General features: G+C 55.0%; 1 protein-coding gene across 2 annotated transcripts in view; it reads right to left on the bottom strand.

The window, feature by feature from the left end:
* Positions 1–1119: 1119 nt before the first annotated feature.
* The window catches only part of LOC105524990 (E3 ubiquitin-protein ligase TRIM11), a 23133-nt gene continuing 10665 nt past the window's right edge, over positions 1120–13587 (bottom strand). Inside the window, exons 1-6 of one of the 2 annotated variants that reach the window (XM_011960487.1) lie at positions 13562–13587; positions 9494–9589; positions 8376–8606; positions 4467–4489; positions 4277–4377; positions 1120–2692 (exon numbers count right to left, since the gene is read on the bottom strand). In XM_011960487.1, the coding sequence (XP_011815877.1) occupies positions 2145–2692; positions 4277–4377; positions 4467–4489; positions 8376–8606; positions 9494–9550 (960 nt within the window). In that variant the 5' untranslated portion in view covers positions 9551–9589; positions 13562–13587 and the 3' untranslated portion in view covers positions 1120–2144. The remainder of the gene's footprint in view (positions 2693–4276; positions 4378–4466; positions 4490–8375; positions 8607–9493; positions 9590–13561) is intronic. The other variant, XM_011960486.1, reaches the window with a different exon arrangement.

Here is a 13587-nt window from a genome sequence, read left to right as displayed (position 1 = left end):
GTGCTTCATTACAGTCTCCTGAAGATCATTTATTTAGTCATTCTCCCACTCTTGTCCTTTTTTTGGTAGGGGGATGGGTGGCATTATACAATACCACATTGAACAAGATCAGCAATTTTGAGGCGGCTGCCTCACTCCAGGAGGCACAAACGCAGCAGCTGGAGTCTTCAATTGGAGGGAAGCCCTGGATACAGCCACCTGGAAACAGGCTATGGCAATACTCACCCCACCAGGCCTGGTGGCTCAGCCTGAAATCCCACCACTTTGGAGGCCAAGGCGGGTAGATCACTTGGGCCCAGGAGTTTGAGACTAGCCTGGGCAATAGTGAGATTCCCACCTCTCCAAAAAAAAAAAAAAAAAAAAAAATTAGCTGGGTATGGTGGTGTACGCCTCTGGTCCCAGCTACTTGGCAGGTTGAGACAGGAGGATCTTTTGAGCCCAGGAGTTCAATACCAGTTTGCGTAACATGGCAAAACCCCATGTTTACAAAAATTAGCTGGGCATGGCCCCATCTGTAGTGTGCACCTGTAGTTCCAGCTACCCGAAAGGCTGAGGTGTGAGGACCACCTGAGCCTGGGAGGTCGAGGCTGCAGTGAGTGAGCCGTGGTTGCACCACTGCACTCCAGCCTGTGTGACCCCGTCTCAAAAAACAACAAACAAACAAAAACCCCACCCCAAAACAGAGAAATGCCCAGACTCCTGGGTTCCACTCAGAATTCTCTTTGTTGCAGCCGAATGAAACTGCTGATCTTGTTCAACATGGTATTACATAATGCCTCCCCAGGCCCCTGCCAAAAAAAATACAAGAATGGGAGAATGACTGAATAAATGATATTCAGGAGACTGTAATCATTAAGCACAATGGAACACAGTTAACATTTACCAGGATAGCTCAAAAAAACATTCCTGCAATAGCTCCACATAAGGAACATATATACTGAGCAAAGAAAGCGGAGCACCCATCTGTGCCTGGGTGTGGAAAGCGGCTGCCCGTCCCAGCCCCTACTCTGCCTGAGCTTCCCGCCTGCCCCATCAACAGACTCCCTGGGGCTCTGCCCTCTGCTGGGCACAGTGGGGCACCCGCTATTGTCCCTGGACTAAGCAGGCACAAGCAGGATGACTCGTAGACAACAGCCAAAGTTTATTTAACGTGGGAATGCTTACAATAAATAAAGCAGAGGGGTAAAGAGAAGCAGAACAGTACCTTGAGGACAAAGAGACCCCAAACCCAACAGAAAAATCAACTCCTGTCTTCTGCTATAAGCCCTGGGCTCTGAGCAGCCACTGCTCCTCCCCAGGGTAGGGAGACTGCAAGGCTGGTGGCCAGCAGTGCACATCCCCAAGCAGCAGCTGGGACCCTGGGTCCAGAGGGGCCATTGGAGACCTAGGAAGTCTTTGCAAGGGCAAAACCCAATGGCGACATGCCCATGAAAGCTTCAAGTCACAACATGGGCCTGCAGAAGACATTTCTGGGCTGTGCTGTCTCCTCTAGGCCCACACACCTGCTGAACAGACATCTGTGCCCGGGCACCTCCCAGAAGCCCCTTTATTCTGAGACATCTACTCTTGGTTCCCGTCCTCACTGGCCCCTCCCATCATCTCAAGACTTATGACAGCTGCCTCCTAATTCTTCCAGAGCGGCCACACCCTGAACTGTGACGTGCTCTCACCCACTATGGGGTCACAGATAGGCATGGGGCTGGCTCCCATCCTGGCTGCCTCCCCCAGCATCTTCAGAGGTGGGGTGCACAGTAGTTTTTGGGGGCTGGCAAAGCTGCAGGAACTGTGCAGCTTAGGCGGACTGTTGATTCTGCAAGCCCTAGTGGAGCTTTCTTGGCTTCTGGAACCACAGGTCAGAGCTGCCGGGGCGATGGGGCTCCCAGCTTTGGTAAGGGCTGTTGGCATTAAGCAGCACCCGGTGGCTGGAGGGGTCTCCCAAAGAGGACAGAGCCTGCCCCATACCCTCCCGCAGTTTCCTGGAGTGCTAGAATTGGGGTTCTCCCACGCAGGCTCAGAAAGGCACTAGGAGTTTCTCCTCTTGCTCAAAGGACACACTCCCTCCTCCCAGGTCCTCCAAGTGCCCAAAACACTCAGTGGCCTGGAGGGGCAGGAGAGGCTACAGGACTCCTCCAGGAAGGCCCGAGTCACTGGGGAGCCAGGGTGTCCCCGGACCCACCTTTCGGCCGGCAGATAGTCATCGGGGTTGGGCTGCTGGACAGGGGCGAGAAGAGGGGCCGCAGTGTCCCGGAGAAGGGGATCTCAGGGAAGATGAATAGCAGCGACCCATCGGTGGCGCTGTAGAACGAGAGATGTCTGGCCTCGTAGTCCAGAAAGATCCCCACACGCCTGGGTGGGTCCCGGAGTGGAGCCAAGGCCCGTTCAGAGGAATTGTAATAGCTCCCCAGGAAGACCAGGATCCAGAAGCCATTGCCCGCGGACAGTTCGCCCTTCTCCTTCCTGTTCACATTCTCCCTGCATACCCCCAGGGCCCAGCTGGTGCGGTCCCCAACCTCCACCTCCCAGTAGTGGCGGCCTGAGGTGAAACGCTCCTGGCCTAGCACGCAGGGGCCGGGGTCGAAGCGCTCTGGGCTGTCCGGCAGGGCCTGCCGCAGGTCCCCCCGCTGTACGCTCCGCCTGTCTTCAGACAGGATCAGCTCAGGGTTGGCGGTATCCGGGTCCAAGGTCACATCCCCTGGAGAAAGAGGCCCAAGGTCACCCAGGCACAGCCACAGACAAGCTGGGGCCACCTGCCCGTGTCCTGGGCATGTGGGTATGATGATCCTCCCAGTTGGACGGCCTGGCTGTCTGCCCCGGGGTCCTGCAGCCTCATGACCTCCTGGAGTAACTGTCTCCAAGTGGACATCCCCTCCCCACCTAGCCACGTCCAATATCCTAGAAATTGGTCCATGTTTTGCCTTCAGAAATCAAGAGGGAATCTTGGTTGCTTTCTTTTTTGTTTGTTTTCTAAAGAGGCAGGGTCTCCAGGCTGCAGTGCAGTGGTGTGATCATGGCTCACTGCAGCCTTGATCTCCTGGGCTCAAATGATCCTCCTGCCTCAGCCTCCCAAGCTGCTGGGATTACAGGCGTGTGCCACCATGGCTGGCTAATGTTTTTGTTTTTTATTTGTAGAGATGGGACTTTTGCTATGTTTCCCGGGCTGGTGTTGAACTGCTGGCCTCAAGCAATCCTCCCGCCTGAGCCTCTCAAATCGCTGGGATTACAGAGGTAAGCCAATGCATCCAGCTCGTTTTTTTCTTTCAATCCCCAGATGAAGGATGTGAATAAGTGCAGCTGTCCCAACCCTGACCACTCCCAGAGTTAAGATCTATCCGCCTCTGGAGGCCTGCACACAGTTCCTATGCAACAGGCTCCTGACCTGCTAGCAAGGGCTGAGGACAGTACTTCCTTTGGGTGACTGTGATGCAAGAATCAGATTTGGGTTTTGTCCCCAGTTCCTGGCAGAGCTCATAGAACCCTGGGAATATCCTGAGTGATAGGAGCATCTAGTGTTATCATAAGACACCGCTTTCCATCACACCTTAGTTGAATGCCACTGCAGTAGCTGAGGTAGGGACCTGAGAGAGCCCAGCATAGGGTCAGCCACCAGAAAGACCAATCCCGTCAGTAGAGGGTGGGAATGCTCAGCCCCAGCCCCTGACCTCAGGAAGGGGAAAGGGGTCTGAGGTTGAGCCCCATCACCAATGACCAATGATTTAATCAATGATAACTGGAACCTCCACAAAGACACCTAAACAGTTCTTGGGACTCGGGGAGTTTCCAGGTTGGTGAACACACTGGGGTGCTGGGAGGGTGGGGAAGCTCTGTGCTCTTTCCCAGGCTTTGTCCATGTGTCTCTTCCATTTGGCTCTTCCTGAGTGATATCCTTCACAACAAACCAATGACAGTAAGTGAAATGCTCTCCTGAGTTCCATGGGCTGTGTTAGCAAATGCTCACATCTGCAGAGGGGCTGAGGGAACAGAAGTATGGGCAGCCCCTAAAAGTTGTGACTGGCATCTGAAGTGAGTTCCATTCAATGCTGAATGGAATCCTTTGATACCCAATTCATTTCCAAAAGTTGAAGAATTGTTTGGTGTGAAAATACCCACACAAGTGATGTCAGAAGTATGAGCAGAGGACGTTTTCCCAACAACCCACCACCATGACACTGTGAGTTTGGAGCTTGCAGTGGAGGGACACAGAACACGCGGCTAACTGCCCAGGTCCTTGGCGGGTACCCTCCTGGAGTCATCTCCCCACCTGGGCCTCCACACCCACCTCGAAACCTCCGCAGTGTCTCCACCAGTCCCGGGACCCTGCACACGGTCCTCAGCTCCATGGGCACAACTTCTGGGGGCTGCAGCTTCACATCCTGGACCCTAGAGGGGACAATCCAGATGTCATCGCCATGGCCAACAGTTGGGTCCCACCCCACTCCCACCCCCTCCAGGAAAGGCTGGGCTCGTACCTGTGCAGGGCGTCCTTGATGTCCTATGTGGGGAGGAGAAACAGCACACTCCATGTCACTGATCATCGCCTGCTCCCGGAGTCCCCTCCCAGCCCCTGGAGCCTCACCCCATCCCCCTCTCCTACATTTGAGCCTCAGGCAGCAAAAACACACACAGGGGGCCATAAACCACCCGCAGCAAGGCCCACAGACAGGAATGCTGGACAGAGGCTCCAGCATATGTGCCAGGAGGCATTACCAATGGGGTGCAGTCCAGTCCTGCGGACCTAGACCCACTTCTGCCTAACACTTGGATGTAGGGCATCTGGCTGTCAGCTCACTCCCCCAGAGCCCCAGGTGGGCGCCCCTGGGTGCCAAGGACAGGACAGGCAAGATCCCAGCCTTCAGTGTAGGGGCGCCTTCACCCCAGCCGGAGCCCAACCCTGCAGTCCCATTGCTCCCTCTCCCAGCTCCGCCTGCCCTGCGGGCTCCCTGCTCAGCCCTACAACTGGGCGTGCCTCCTTCCTGTGTCACTGCCTGATACATGACAGCATCTGACTCCGTGTTAGGGCCCGAACTGTGTCTATCCCGCCAAACCTGTATGTTGAAGCCAGAAACTTCAGGACCTCAGAACTTGACTATTAGAAAAAAGGACTTTTAAAGAGGAAATCATAGTAAAATAAGGCCATGAGGGTGGGCTTTAATCCAACATAACTTGTATCTCATAAGAAGGGGTGACTAGGGCATAGACACCCACAGAGGGGAGACCCTGTGAGGATACAGGGAACAAAAGGCATCTATAGGCCCAAGAGAGAGGCCTCAGGGGGAACCAGCTTTGACCTCAGTCTTTCAGTGTGCAGGACTAGGAGACAATCAGTCTCTGCCGGGGAAGCCTCCTGGCAGGTGGTACTCAATGTGGCAGCCCGCTACACCCAAGTATTGGAACATCAGCTCCTAGGAGGCATGGTCTTGTATCTCTTAGAGCAGCCTTCAGTTCACTGCAGGGATTTAACCCACACTGTCAAACAGATGACCCACACCATGTTCATTCTAACACATGTGGCCAGCTACCAGGCCAGGATGCAGAGGTCAGTAAGACATAATCCCAGACAAGGGTTTCCCTGTATGTAGGAGAAATGGCAAAGGAAGATTTCCACATATACAGGTAGTTAATTCTGTCTAGGGGGACAACAACACACTCTAGGCCCCAAAAAATTTTTAAAAAGGAGGCCAGCACTTTGGGAGGCCAAGGTAGGTGGATCACTTGAGTCCAGAAGTTCAAGACCAGCCATAGCAAGATAGCAAGATCCCATCTCTAAAAAAAAATTTAAAAATTAGCTGGGCTTGGTGGTATGTGTCTACCGTCCCATCTACTCAGGAGGCTGAGGTGGGAGGATTGCTTGAGCCCAGGACGTCGAGACTGCAGTAAGTCATGATCACATCACTGTACTCCAGCCTAGGTGACAGAGTGAGACCCTGTCTCAATAAATAATTCATAAATAAATAAAGAGGAGACTCTTGGTAGGGTTCTGGAGCCCAAGAGGAATTTGTTGGTAGACAGAGGGGAAGTGTGCAGGATGAGGGAGGGGTGTGCACAGGGCAAGGGCAGATGGTGCCGGTGTGAGCTAGGAGCAGCTCCACCTTGGTTATTCTACCTGGGGTGGGTGGCCCACTCCTGGTGTCATTTGGAGACAGGCAGTGGCTGTCACAAGGCCGGGTGCAGGGGCGCAGGAAAAGGGCTTGGGGGTGGAGGAGAACCTTGGCCTCGACGAGGGAGTTTGGTCTCTGCACAGAACATGGGCCCTCCAGGCGCAGCATTGACGAACAAAATCACTCTGCGGCTACAAGCAGGGCCTGCTGAAGGGGGCAGCTAGGACCCCAGAGTCCACAGCAGCCAGGGCCCCAGAGTCCGCAGCAGCCAGGACCCCAGAGTCCGCAGCAGCCAGGACCCCAGAGTCCACAGCAGCCAGGGCCCCAGAGTCCACAGCAGCCAGGGCCCCAGTGGGTAGATTCCTGGGAGTCACTCAAGCCCTTACCTCCACTGTGCAACCTCGTCCACTGGGCCTGGGTACTGGGAACGCGGGTTGGGTCCCCCAACCCAACCGGGGGCCAAGGGTGCAAAGCCACCCCCACTTCTCCCTCTCAAATCAGCACACAGCTCACACCAACACACAGCTGCTGGGGCTGCTCTCCTGCAACTCCCATGTGGGCAGACCCCCACAGCATGCAGACCAGGGCAGCTCTATGCTGGCAGGTTCGGGGGGCAGGAGGGACCTCCCTGAAGCCTTGCAGCCAGGCCAAACCTGGGCAGGGAGCTTGGTCAAGGCATGGACAGGTGGGCCACTCAGCAGAGTGAATGCAGGTGGGCGTATGAGACCCAACACCCACCCACCCACATGCCACAACGTCTCAGCCGAAAGCCCAAATCGCATCTTCACACAAACCCTATGGGTTCCCACTTCCAGGTCAACTCACCTTCCTTCTAAACCCTTCCTGGCTTCTCCAACACCTGTCCTCTCTGCTCTCCCTGAGGGCTCTTCCTCAGTCTCCTGGGTACCTCCCCACCCCACAATTTTCTGACCACAGGACCCTCTCCTTATTCTTCAGTCTTCCTACAGACGCTAGCCAAGTGTCCTTCCCACTTCCCAGGCTCAAAGCCAGTTGATGTACAAGCTGGTGCACGCAGCACACGGAGTGGAGGGGCGGATGCTACAGACTCAGAGGTAGGAGGTGGGAGGTGGGGGAAAACTACCTACTAGGTACAATGTGCACCATATGGGGATGGCTACACTCTGAGTGCACTTGTACCCCTTCAATCTACAAAAATAATTTATATATAGAAAAAAGCTTACGATAGAAATGACAAATGAAACCAGGAGTTGGTGCCTGGACTGATGTTCTGCTGGGCTCCAGAGGCCGGCAGCAGGTCATCCCCTGTGCAAAGCTGCCCAGCCACATCAGCAGCATTGTGGGCTCCACCTGAGTCTGGCAGCCCTGCCCCACCAGTGGCCGAATTCACTCACACAAGACTTCTCTCCTCTGTGGGAGCCAGAACTGCCTAGGGGCCTGTTTCCCTGTGAATCTTGGGGCCCCTTGGGTCTACACCATGCTGGGCATGGAACACGTTTTCTATTTTGTGGGACAAACGTCCAGCTGAACCCCACAGGAAGATGATAGCAGACACTCCCAGCCCACACGGGGCCTCTCAGCATGCGAGTGCCGTCAGTCCTTATCAGTCCACGCTTGCCGAAGGGGAAGAGCTAACTCCAGGCCGCCTGACCTGCCGCCAGGCCAGAGGCCAGGGCATCCACTGGTTCTGATTTGGGGGTACACCACGGAAAGCCCAGGCCCAAGGGGCCGGCTCAGGTAGTGGAGCACACACATGGGGAAAGATCTTCCAGAAGCAGAGGAGGAGGAGACACCACCCCTGATAACGGAGATGCATGGGGTGTGCTGGCGGGGCGAAGACAGAGTGAAGGGAGAGGACTTCCTGCTGGGGACACCATGGCGGGAGTTCTATGGGAGACCCAAGGTGGTCCCGGCAAGCACACGCCCACTCTGCTGTGCCCACAGGGAGCAGCAGCATCAGTCAGGCTGAGATGGAGTAACCTTACATAAGCACTTAAGAAACACCACCTGTCTACATCTACAGAGGACAATCGATCTTCCCCTTTTCAGCACATGGATTTTGGGGGTAGGACGGGTGGGACATCTGTCCTGCTGCTGACTCAGTGTTTCACAGGCAAGAGCCAGGCACATCCAGCCATGCCATTAACCTCTTAGCCCAGACAACCTCTGCCCCTTCTTCTTGTACTTTCTGGTTCTCCTTCCCCCAGTGTGGTCAGGCCATGCCCGTGTGGCCACCATGGCTGCTACCCACCCAGCTCACCTGCAGCAGCCCCAGCACAGGCTGCTCCCCGCCCAGCTCACCTGCAGCAGCCCCAGCGCAGGCAGCTGGCAGCGGCCCTCGAGCTCGGCGATGAGCTCAGCTAGGTGGGCGCTCTGCTGGCCTAGGCGGGCTGCACCCTCCCGCAGCCGGGGCAGCACCTCCAGCTCCTCCTCCTCCAGCCTCTGTAGCAGCTGCTGCTCCTCCTCTGCCAGCAAACGGCGAAGACGTTCGAACTCACCCAGCACGTTCTGCCGCTGGCTCTCCACCATCTTCTGTGGGGCCCAGGGAGAAGGATAGCTGAGGCCAGACCCCAGGCCCAGCCGGACCCCAAGTCTGGTCAGACCCCAAGCCCACCCCGAGGCCGGGCCACACCCAACCTCCCCTCCGGGGCCTGCTAAACCCCAAGCACAGCCCCAGGTGTGGCAGGATCCCAAACCTACCACCTGGTGCTGGCCAGACTCCAAGCCCACCTGTGGCACCTCCTAAACCCCAAATCTACCACTCAGGGATAGCCAAATCCCATTCTACCATGCAGGATTGGCTAGACCCCAAATCTAAACCCCAGGGCTGGCCAGATCCTAAATCCACTACCTAGTCCCTCCCCAACTTCCAAATCCACCCATTGGCTTGGTAGAACCCTGCATCTACTAGCAGCTGGGGCCAGCTGGACCCCAAATCTACCACCCAGGTCCCTCCTGACCTCCAAATTCTCCCCTGGGGCTGCCCAGATCCCAAATCCACCACCTAGGGCCTCCTAGGTGATTTGGGTAGACCCCAAATCTACTCCAGAACTGGACAGATTCTGAATCTACTCCTCGGGATGGCTGAATCCCACATCTATGACCTAGTCCCTCAAAACCTGCAAATTCACGTCCAGGGCCCAGACCCTAAATCCACCTGAGAGTTGCCACCCAAGCATGCTGGGACCCTAGGATGGGGCCCTTGCGGTATGGGAGCCCACGCCCGCGACCTGGCAGGACAAGTGCACATGGGGAAGGACCAGTCCTTCAGTGGGCTCACTGGGGCCAGGCTGAAGCAGTGACTGGTCCTGGGACACCAAGCGCAAGTGTGCCTGGCCAGCATTGCCCCCTGGGGTCTCTTATACAGGACCTTCACTCCCTGCCCTGCCACCCAGAACCCTGGGAGCCCCAGCACCTGCCTGCCACAAGACGCAGGTCTCATCCGCCTGGGCTTGGAAGAACAATGCATCCTGCATCTGCTTCCGGAGATGCTCCAGTGACTTCTCCAGCTTCGCCTGTGGAGAGGCCAGGCAGGGCCATGAGACATCAGTCCTGTCACAGAAGCTTGCCCTTTTGCACCTGACACACTGTCCTGAGTTCCTCCTCAGAGACAATGGGGACAAACTGAAATCTGCCTGGTGAATGAGGGAACTCAATGCCCTCCAATGAGCGTGAGCCCTCATGGTAGGTGGGCAGCCTCTTGCCAGAGGCTGACAGCCCCAGCCACATTCTTTCCTTTCTCTCATATGAGATGTGTTTCTAGACCTTGACCTTGCTACCCTACCCCAGGCCTCACTCCCCTTTGCAAAGCTACCTCAAGGGTTCTGACTGCCCACCCCATCTGTTCCCAAGCTGGCTCTGAAGGTGTCGAGCTCTCCTGTTCCCAAGCCAGTGTCTCCTCCTCCTCTTCCTTCTCAACTGCCAGCTCACATAAGGGCCTTGGGCTAAGCCTATGCTGGGGTCCAAAAATTCTGCCCCATGTCCCCATAATTTCATAGGTTGAAATCCCAACTCCCAGGGTGATGACATTAGGAGACAGGGGTTTTGGGAGGTGACTAGGTCAGGAGGACAGTGCCACCACGATGGGATTAGTGTTATAAAGGAACCCTCGCCCCTTTGACCATGTGAAGACACAGTGAGAGGGCATTGTTTGTGAACCAGAAAGCGCCCTCACCAGACACCAAACCTGCCAGGGCTTGATCTTAGACTTCTAGCCTCCAGAGCTATGAGTAGTATACATCTGCCATGTGTAAGCCACGGTGTTTTGGTAGGACAGTCAGCACGGACAGAGATGCCTGGCTGCCCACCCCATCTTTTCTCTTTTCTCCAAGCTACCTGGGATTTTGTGCATTTTCAGCTTCATCAGCTGTCACTGTAATAAGCCCCAGGACGGGTACACTTGCATTCTGCTTTCTTGGTCCTTAATTCTCATTCGCACGGTTCCTCACGCGGTGCATACCAGGAAGCAGTGAGAATCCTATACACAAGCTCGCTTTACTGTGTGTGCTCGGGGTGCCCTGAACCCAGTTCGTGAAGGGTCTGCTCACTTCCACCCCATCTGACACCCTTATCACCAACAGGCCCTGTGCTGGTCACACCTCTTTGCTTCTCAGCCACCCCAAGTCTTGGCTCTCATCTCTCTCTATCCATGCTCTGGAAGGATGGAGGTGCTGGGAGGATCCACAAGTCTGCCCAGGTAGCAGAGCCAGGACATGGGCCCAGCTGCCTGGCTCCAGGTGCTCACTTTGGTTCACCACCTGGCCCCACGATTCGGGAAGACTGGCACCTCCGGAGCACCAAGGACATGTCCAACTGTTTTATTGTCTCTGCCTAGGCTTAGCTTTCATGTGAGCTACAAGAACCCCAAATGGGGGTCCCTGTCCCCCCGCCTCTCTCTTCACTGCTACCGGCCTGTTCCAGAAAACTCACACCTGGCCCCTGTGACCCCCCAACCCTACCTCAAACACTTGGCCCAGCGCCTCTCAACTTCCCCCTCAATGCCTCACAGTCCCTACGTGACATTTTCAGTTTTTGTTTTTGTTTTTGAGATGCAGTCTTGCTCCGCTCACTGCAACCTCTGCCTCCTGCGTTCAAGTGATTCTTCTGCCTCAGCCTCCTGAGTAGCTGGGATTACAGGTGCCCGCCACCACACCCAGTTAATTTTTGTATTTTTTTTTAGAGACGGGATTTTGCCATGTTGGCCAGCATGGTCTCAAACTCCTGACCTCAGGTGATCCGCCCACCTTGGCCTCCCAAATTGCTGGGAGGATTACAGGCATGAGCCACCACACCTAGCCAACATTTTCAGCACTAAGGTTACAAACAGCATTTGATCAGATGGAATGGGCTGTAAAGGAGCACAAGGTACTCGCATGGCAAAGATCTTGCATTTCAGGTACCTGCATCTTTGCGTCTCTGGCCAGATTAGAACAGAAACCTCTTACCCTGTATGTAGTCAGAACTGGGACGCTGGGGCTTGGTGCAGGCCTGGGATCTTCCCTGGCCTCCTCCTTCCTGTGGCAAAGCCCCTCCCCACCCAAGTGCCATCTGATATACAACCCAGAGGGATCTGGGGGCCGTCTTCTCTTTCCTACGATGCTGCTTCCTGGAACTGGATCTTACTGGGACTTTCCTGTTTACCACCTCGGGGCAACCCAGCCTGGGGCTTGTTCATCTGTCATGACCCCAGGTCAGGGCCAGGCAAGGAGTGAACTTATCATGGAGCTAATGGGCCCCAACTCTGGCAAGTGGACACACAGCCCCATAGGTGGGACTGAGCTTTCTAGGCCTATGGGGGCAGGTAAAACCAGTTTCCTGCGGTTAACACAGCATAGGCCCTAAGGCAGTGAAGAGGAACAGGATATGTCATCCCCAAATATACCGCTGTGGTATAAGGATTATTCTGAGTAAAAGCAGATGCAGGAAGAGCTCTCTGTATTCCTATCTGCCTAAAAGTAGGGTACTCATTCCCCATGAGAAAGGCACCCTCCCTCCACCAGGAAGAGGAGGGCACTCTAATCCCAGGAGATATTCTGCCTAAACAGACCTTACTACAATGACCATTATCTTGTGTTAGTTCTTCCCATCTATTTCCTAGTCACTTTCCCACAATTTATCAGTCCTAGATGCCGAATCCCGTTTCTGTGTCCAGTCACTTCTCCACAATTTACAAACCTTTGCTGAAATACCCTTTTCTATGAAGTTCTTGTGCATGTAAAACTTAAAATATTAATCAAACTGTATGATTTTTTTTCCTGTTAATTTGTCTTGTGCCAGTTTAATTTGCAGCCCCCAGCCACTGAACCTAACAGGGTAGAGGGAAATGTTTTTCTTCACCTGCAAAAGAAACGGTTAAGTGCTATCCCATGAGACTATATCGGATCAGCTCTACGGAGCTACTAGGCACTCTCTGCACCCATTGGGATAATTGGTATCAGAAGGGTAATTCTGCTGGGCTAACATGTTTGAGGTATAGACATTCCTGCATGGGCAAAGAACGAAAAGAAAACCCACAAGAATCTGTGTTTGGACAAGCCCACAGATATGGCTTTAAACCACCTTTCTGCTAAAATCCAAAGCAGAAGGGGACAGATTCAGATTTATTCTAGTATCCCAGAAGTTTTCTCTGTGATAGGGATAGACCAAGCTCAGTACTGATTCTAACACTCGCTTAACTGCTAATCTGGCACACACAAGTGACCATGATGCAACACACAAAGTGCAATCAAGAAAGCTCCAAAGATGCTGCCATCTACCCCACACGTGGGCTCCCAGGAGCACACCTGCAGCAGGTCAGCCAGGAAAGACGACCGTGGGAGGGAGCGCAGGCCAGGAGAACGTGTGCCTCAGGCCCTTCAGCTTGGGGTTTGTATGGGTTTTAAGCAGCAAGATAAGGGAAGAAGAGGCGGGCTGAGCGCTGGCATCTCAGATGGCAGAGATGGCTCCCAGTACCCCACCCCGAAATGCAGGGCAGCCCTGGAGGGGAGGTTAGAGAGGAAACGACTGTGTCCCCCTCATCCTGCTCAGTCTGGGGCTTTCCCAGGACTTAAGTACTGACCTGATAACACAGTCCCTGCAAGGAGTCCATCTAGGATCGGCCACCTCTAAGGTTTTCCCACTTTCCTCTGATCCCGGCTCCTTTCTGGCCAGTGTATGGCCACATTTTCCTTGCCCCTACTCCACCATCTTCCACCTTCCTCTCTTAGCCTCTATCTATGGGAGGTACGCCCCTCACCCCCGAGAGCAGGGTCTCATTGGCGGCCATGGCTCCAGCCTCAAGGGGTCTGCTTGAGACAGGCTGTCATGAGCCCCCACAGCTGCCTTGCACGATACCTCCCTCACCGGCCCAGGGCAGGCTGCATCCTGAGCTCCCCGCCCTAGACAGAGACAGATTACGCCCGGAGCAGTCCCCAAACCTCCCACCCGCCCAGGCCTCCCCAGTCCCCGGCTTCCCAATGCCCCTGCGCGCCACCCCCGCCCAGGCGCACCTTGAGGTCTTCGGCCGCGTCCTGCA

This window comes from Colobus angolensis, unplaced genomic scaffold (genome assembly GCF_000951035.1).
Source record: "Colobus angolensis palliatus isolate OR3802 unplaced genomic scaffold, Cang.pa_1.0 Scaffold511, whole genome shotgun sequence".
NCBI lineage: Eukaryota > Metazoa > Chordata > Mammalia > Primates > Cercopithecidae > Colobus > Colobus angolensis.
This window is presented reverse-complemented; position numbering and strand designations above follow the sequence as displayed.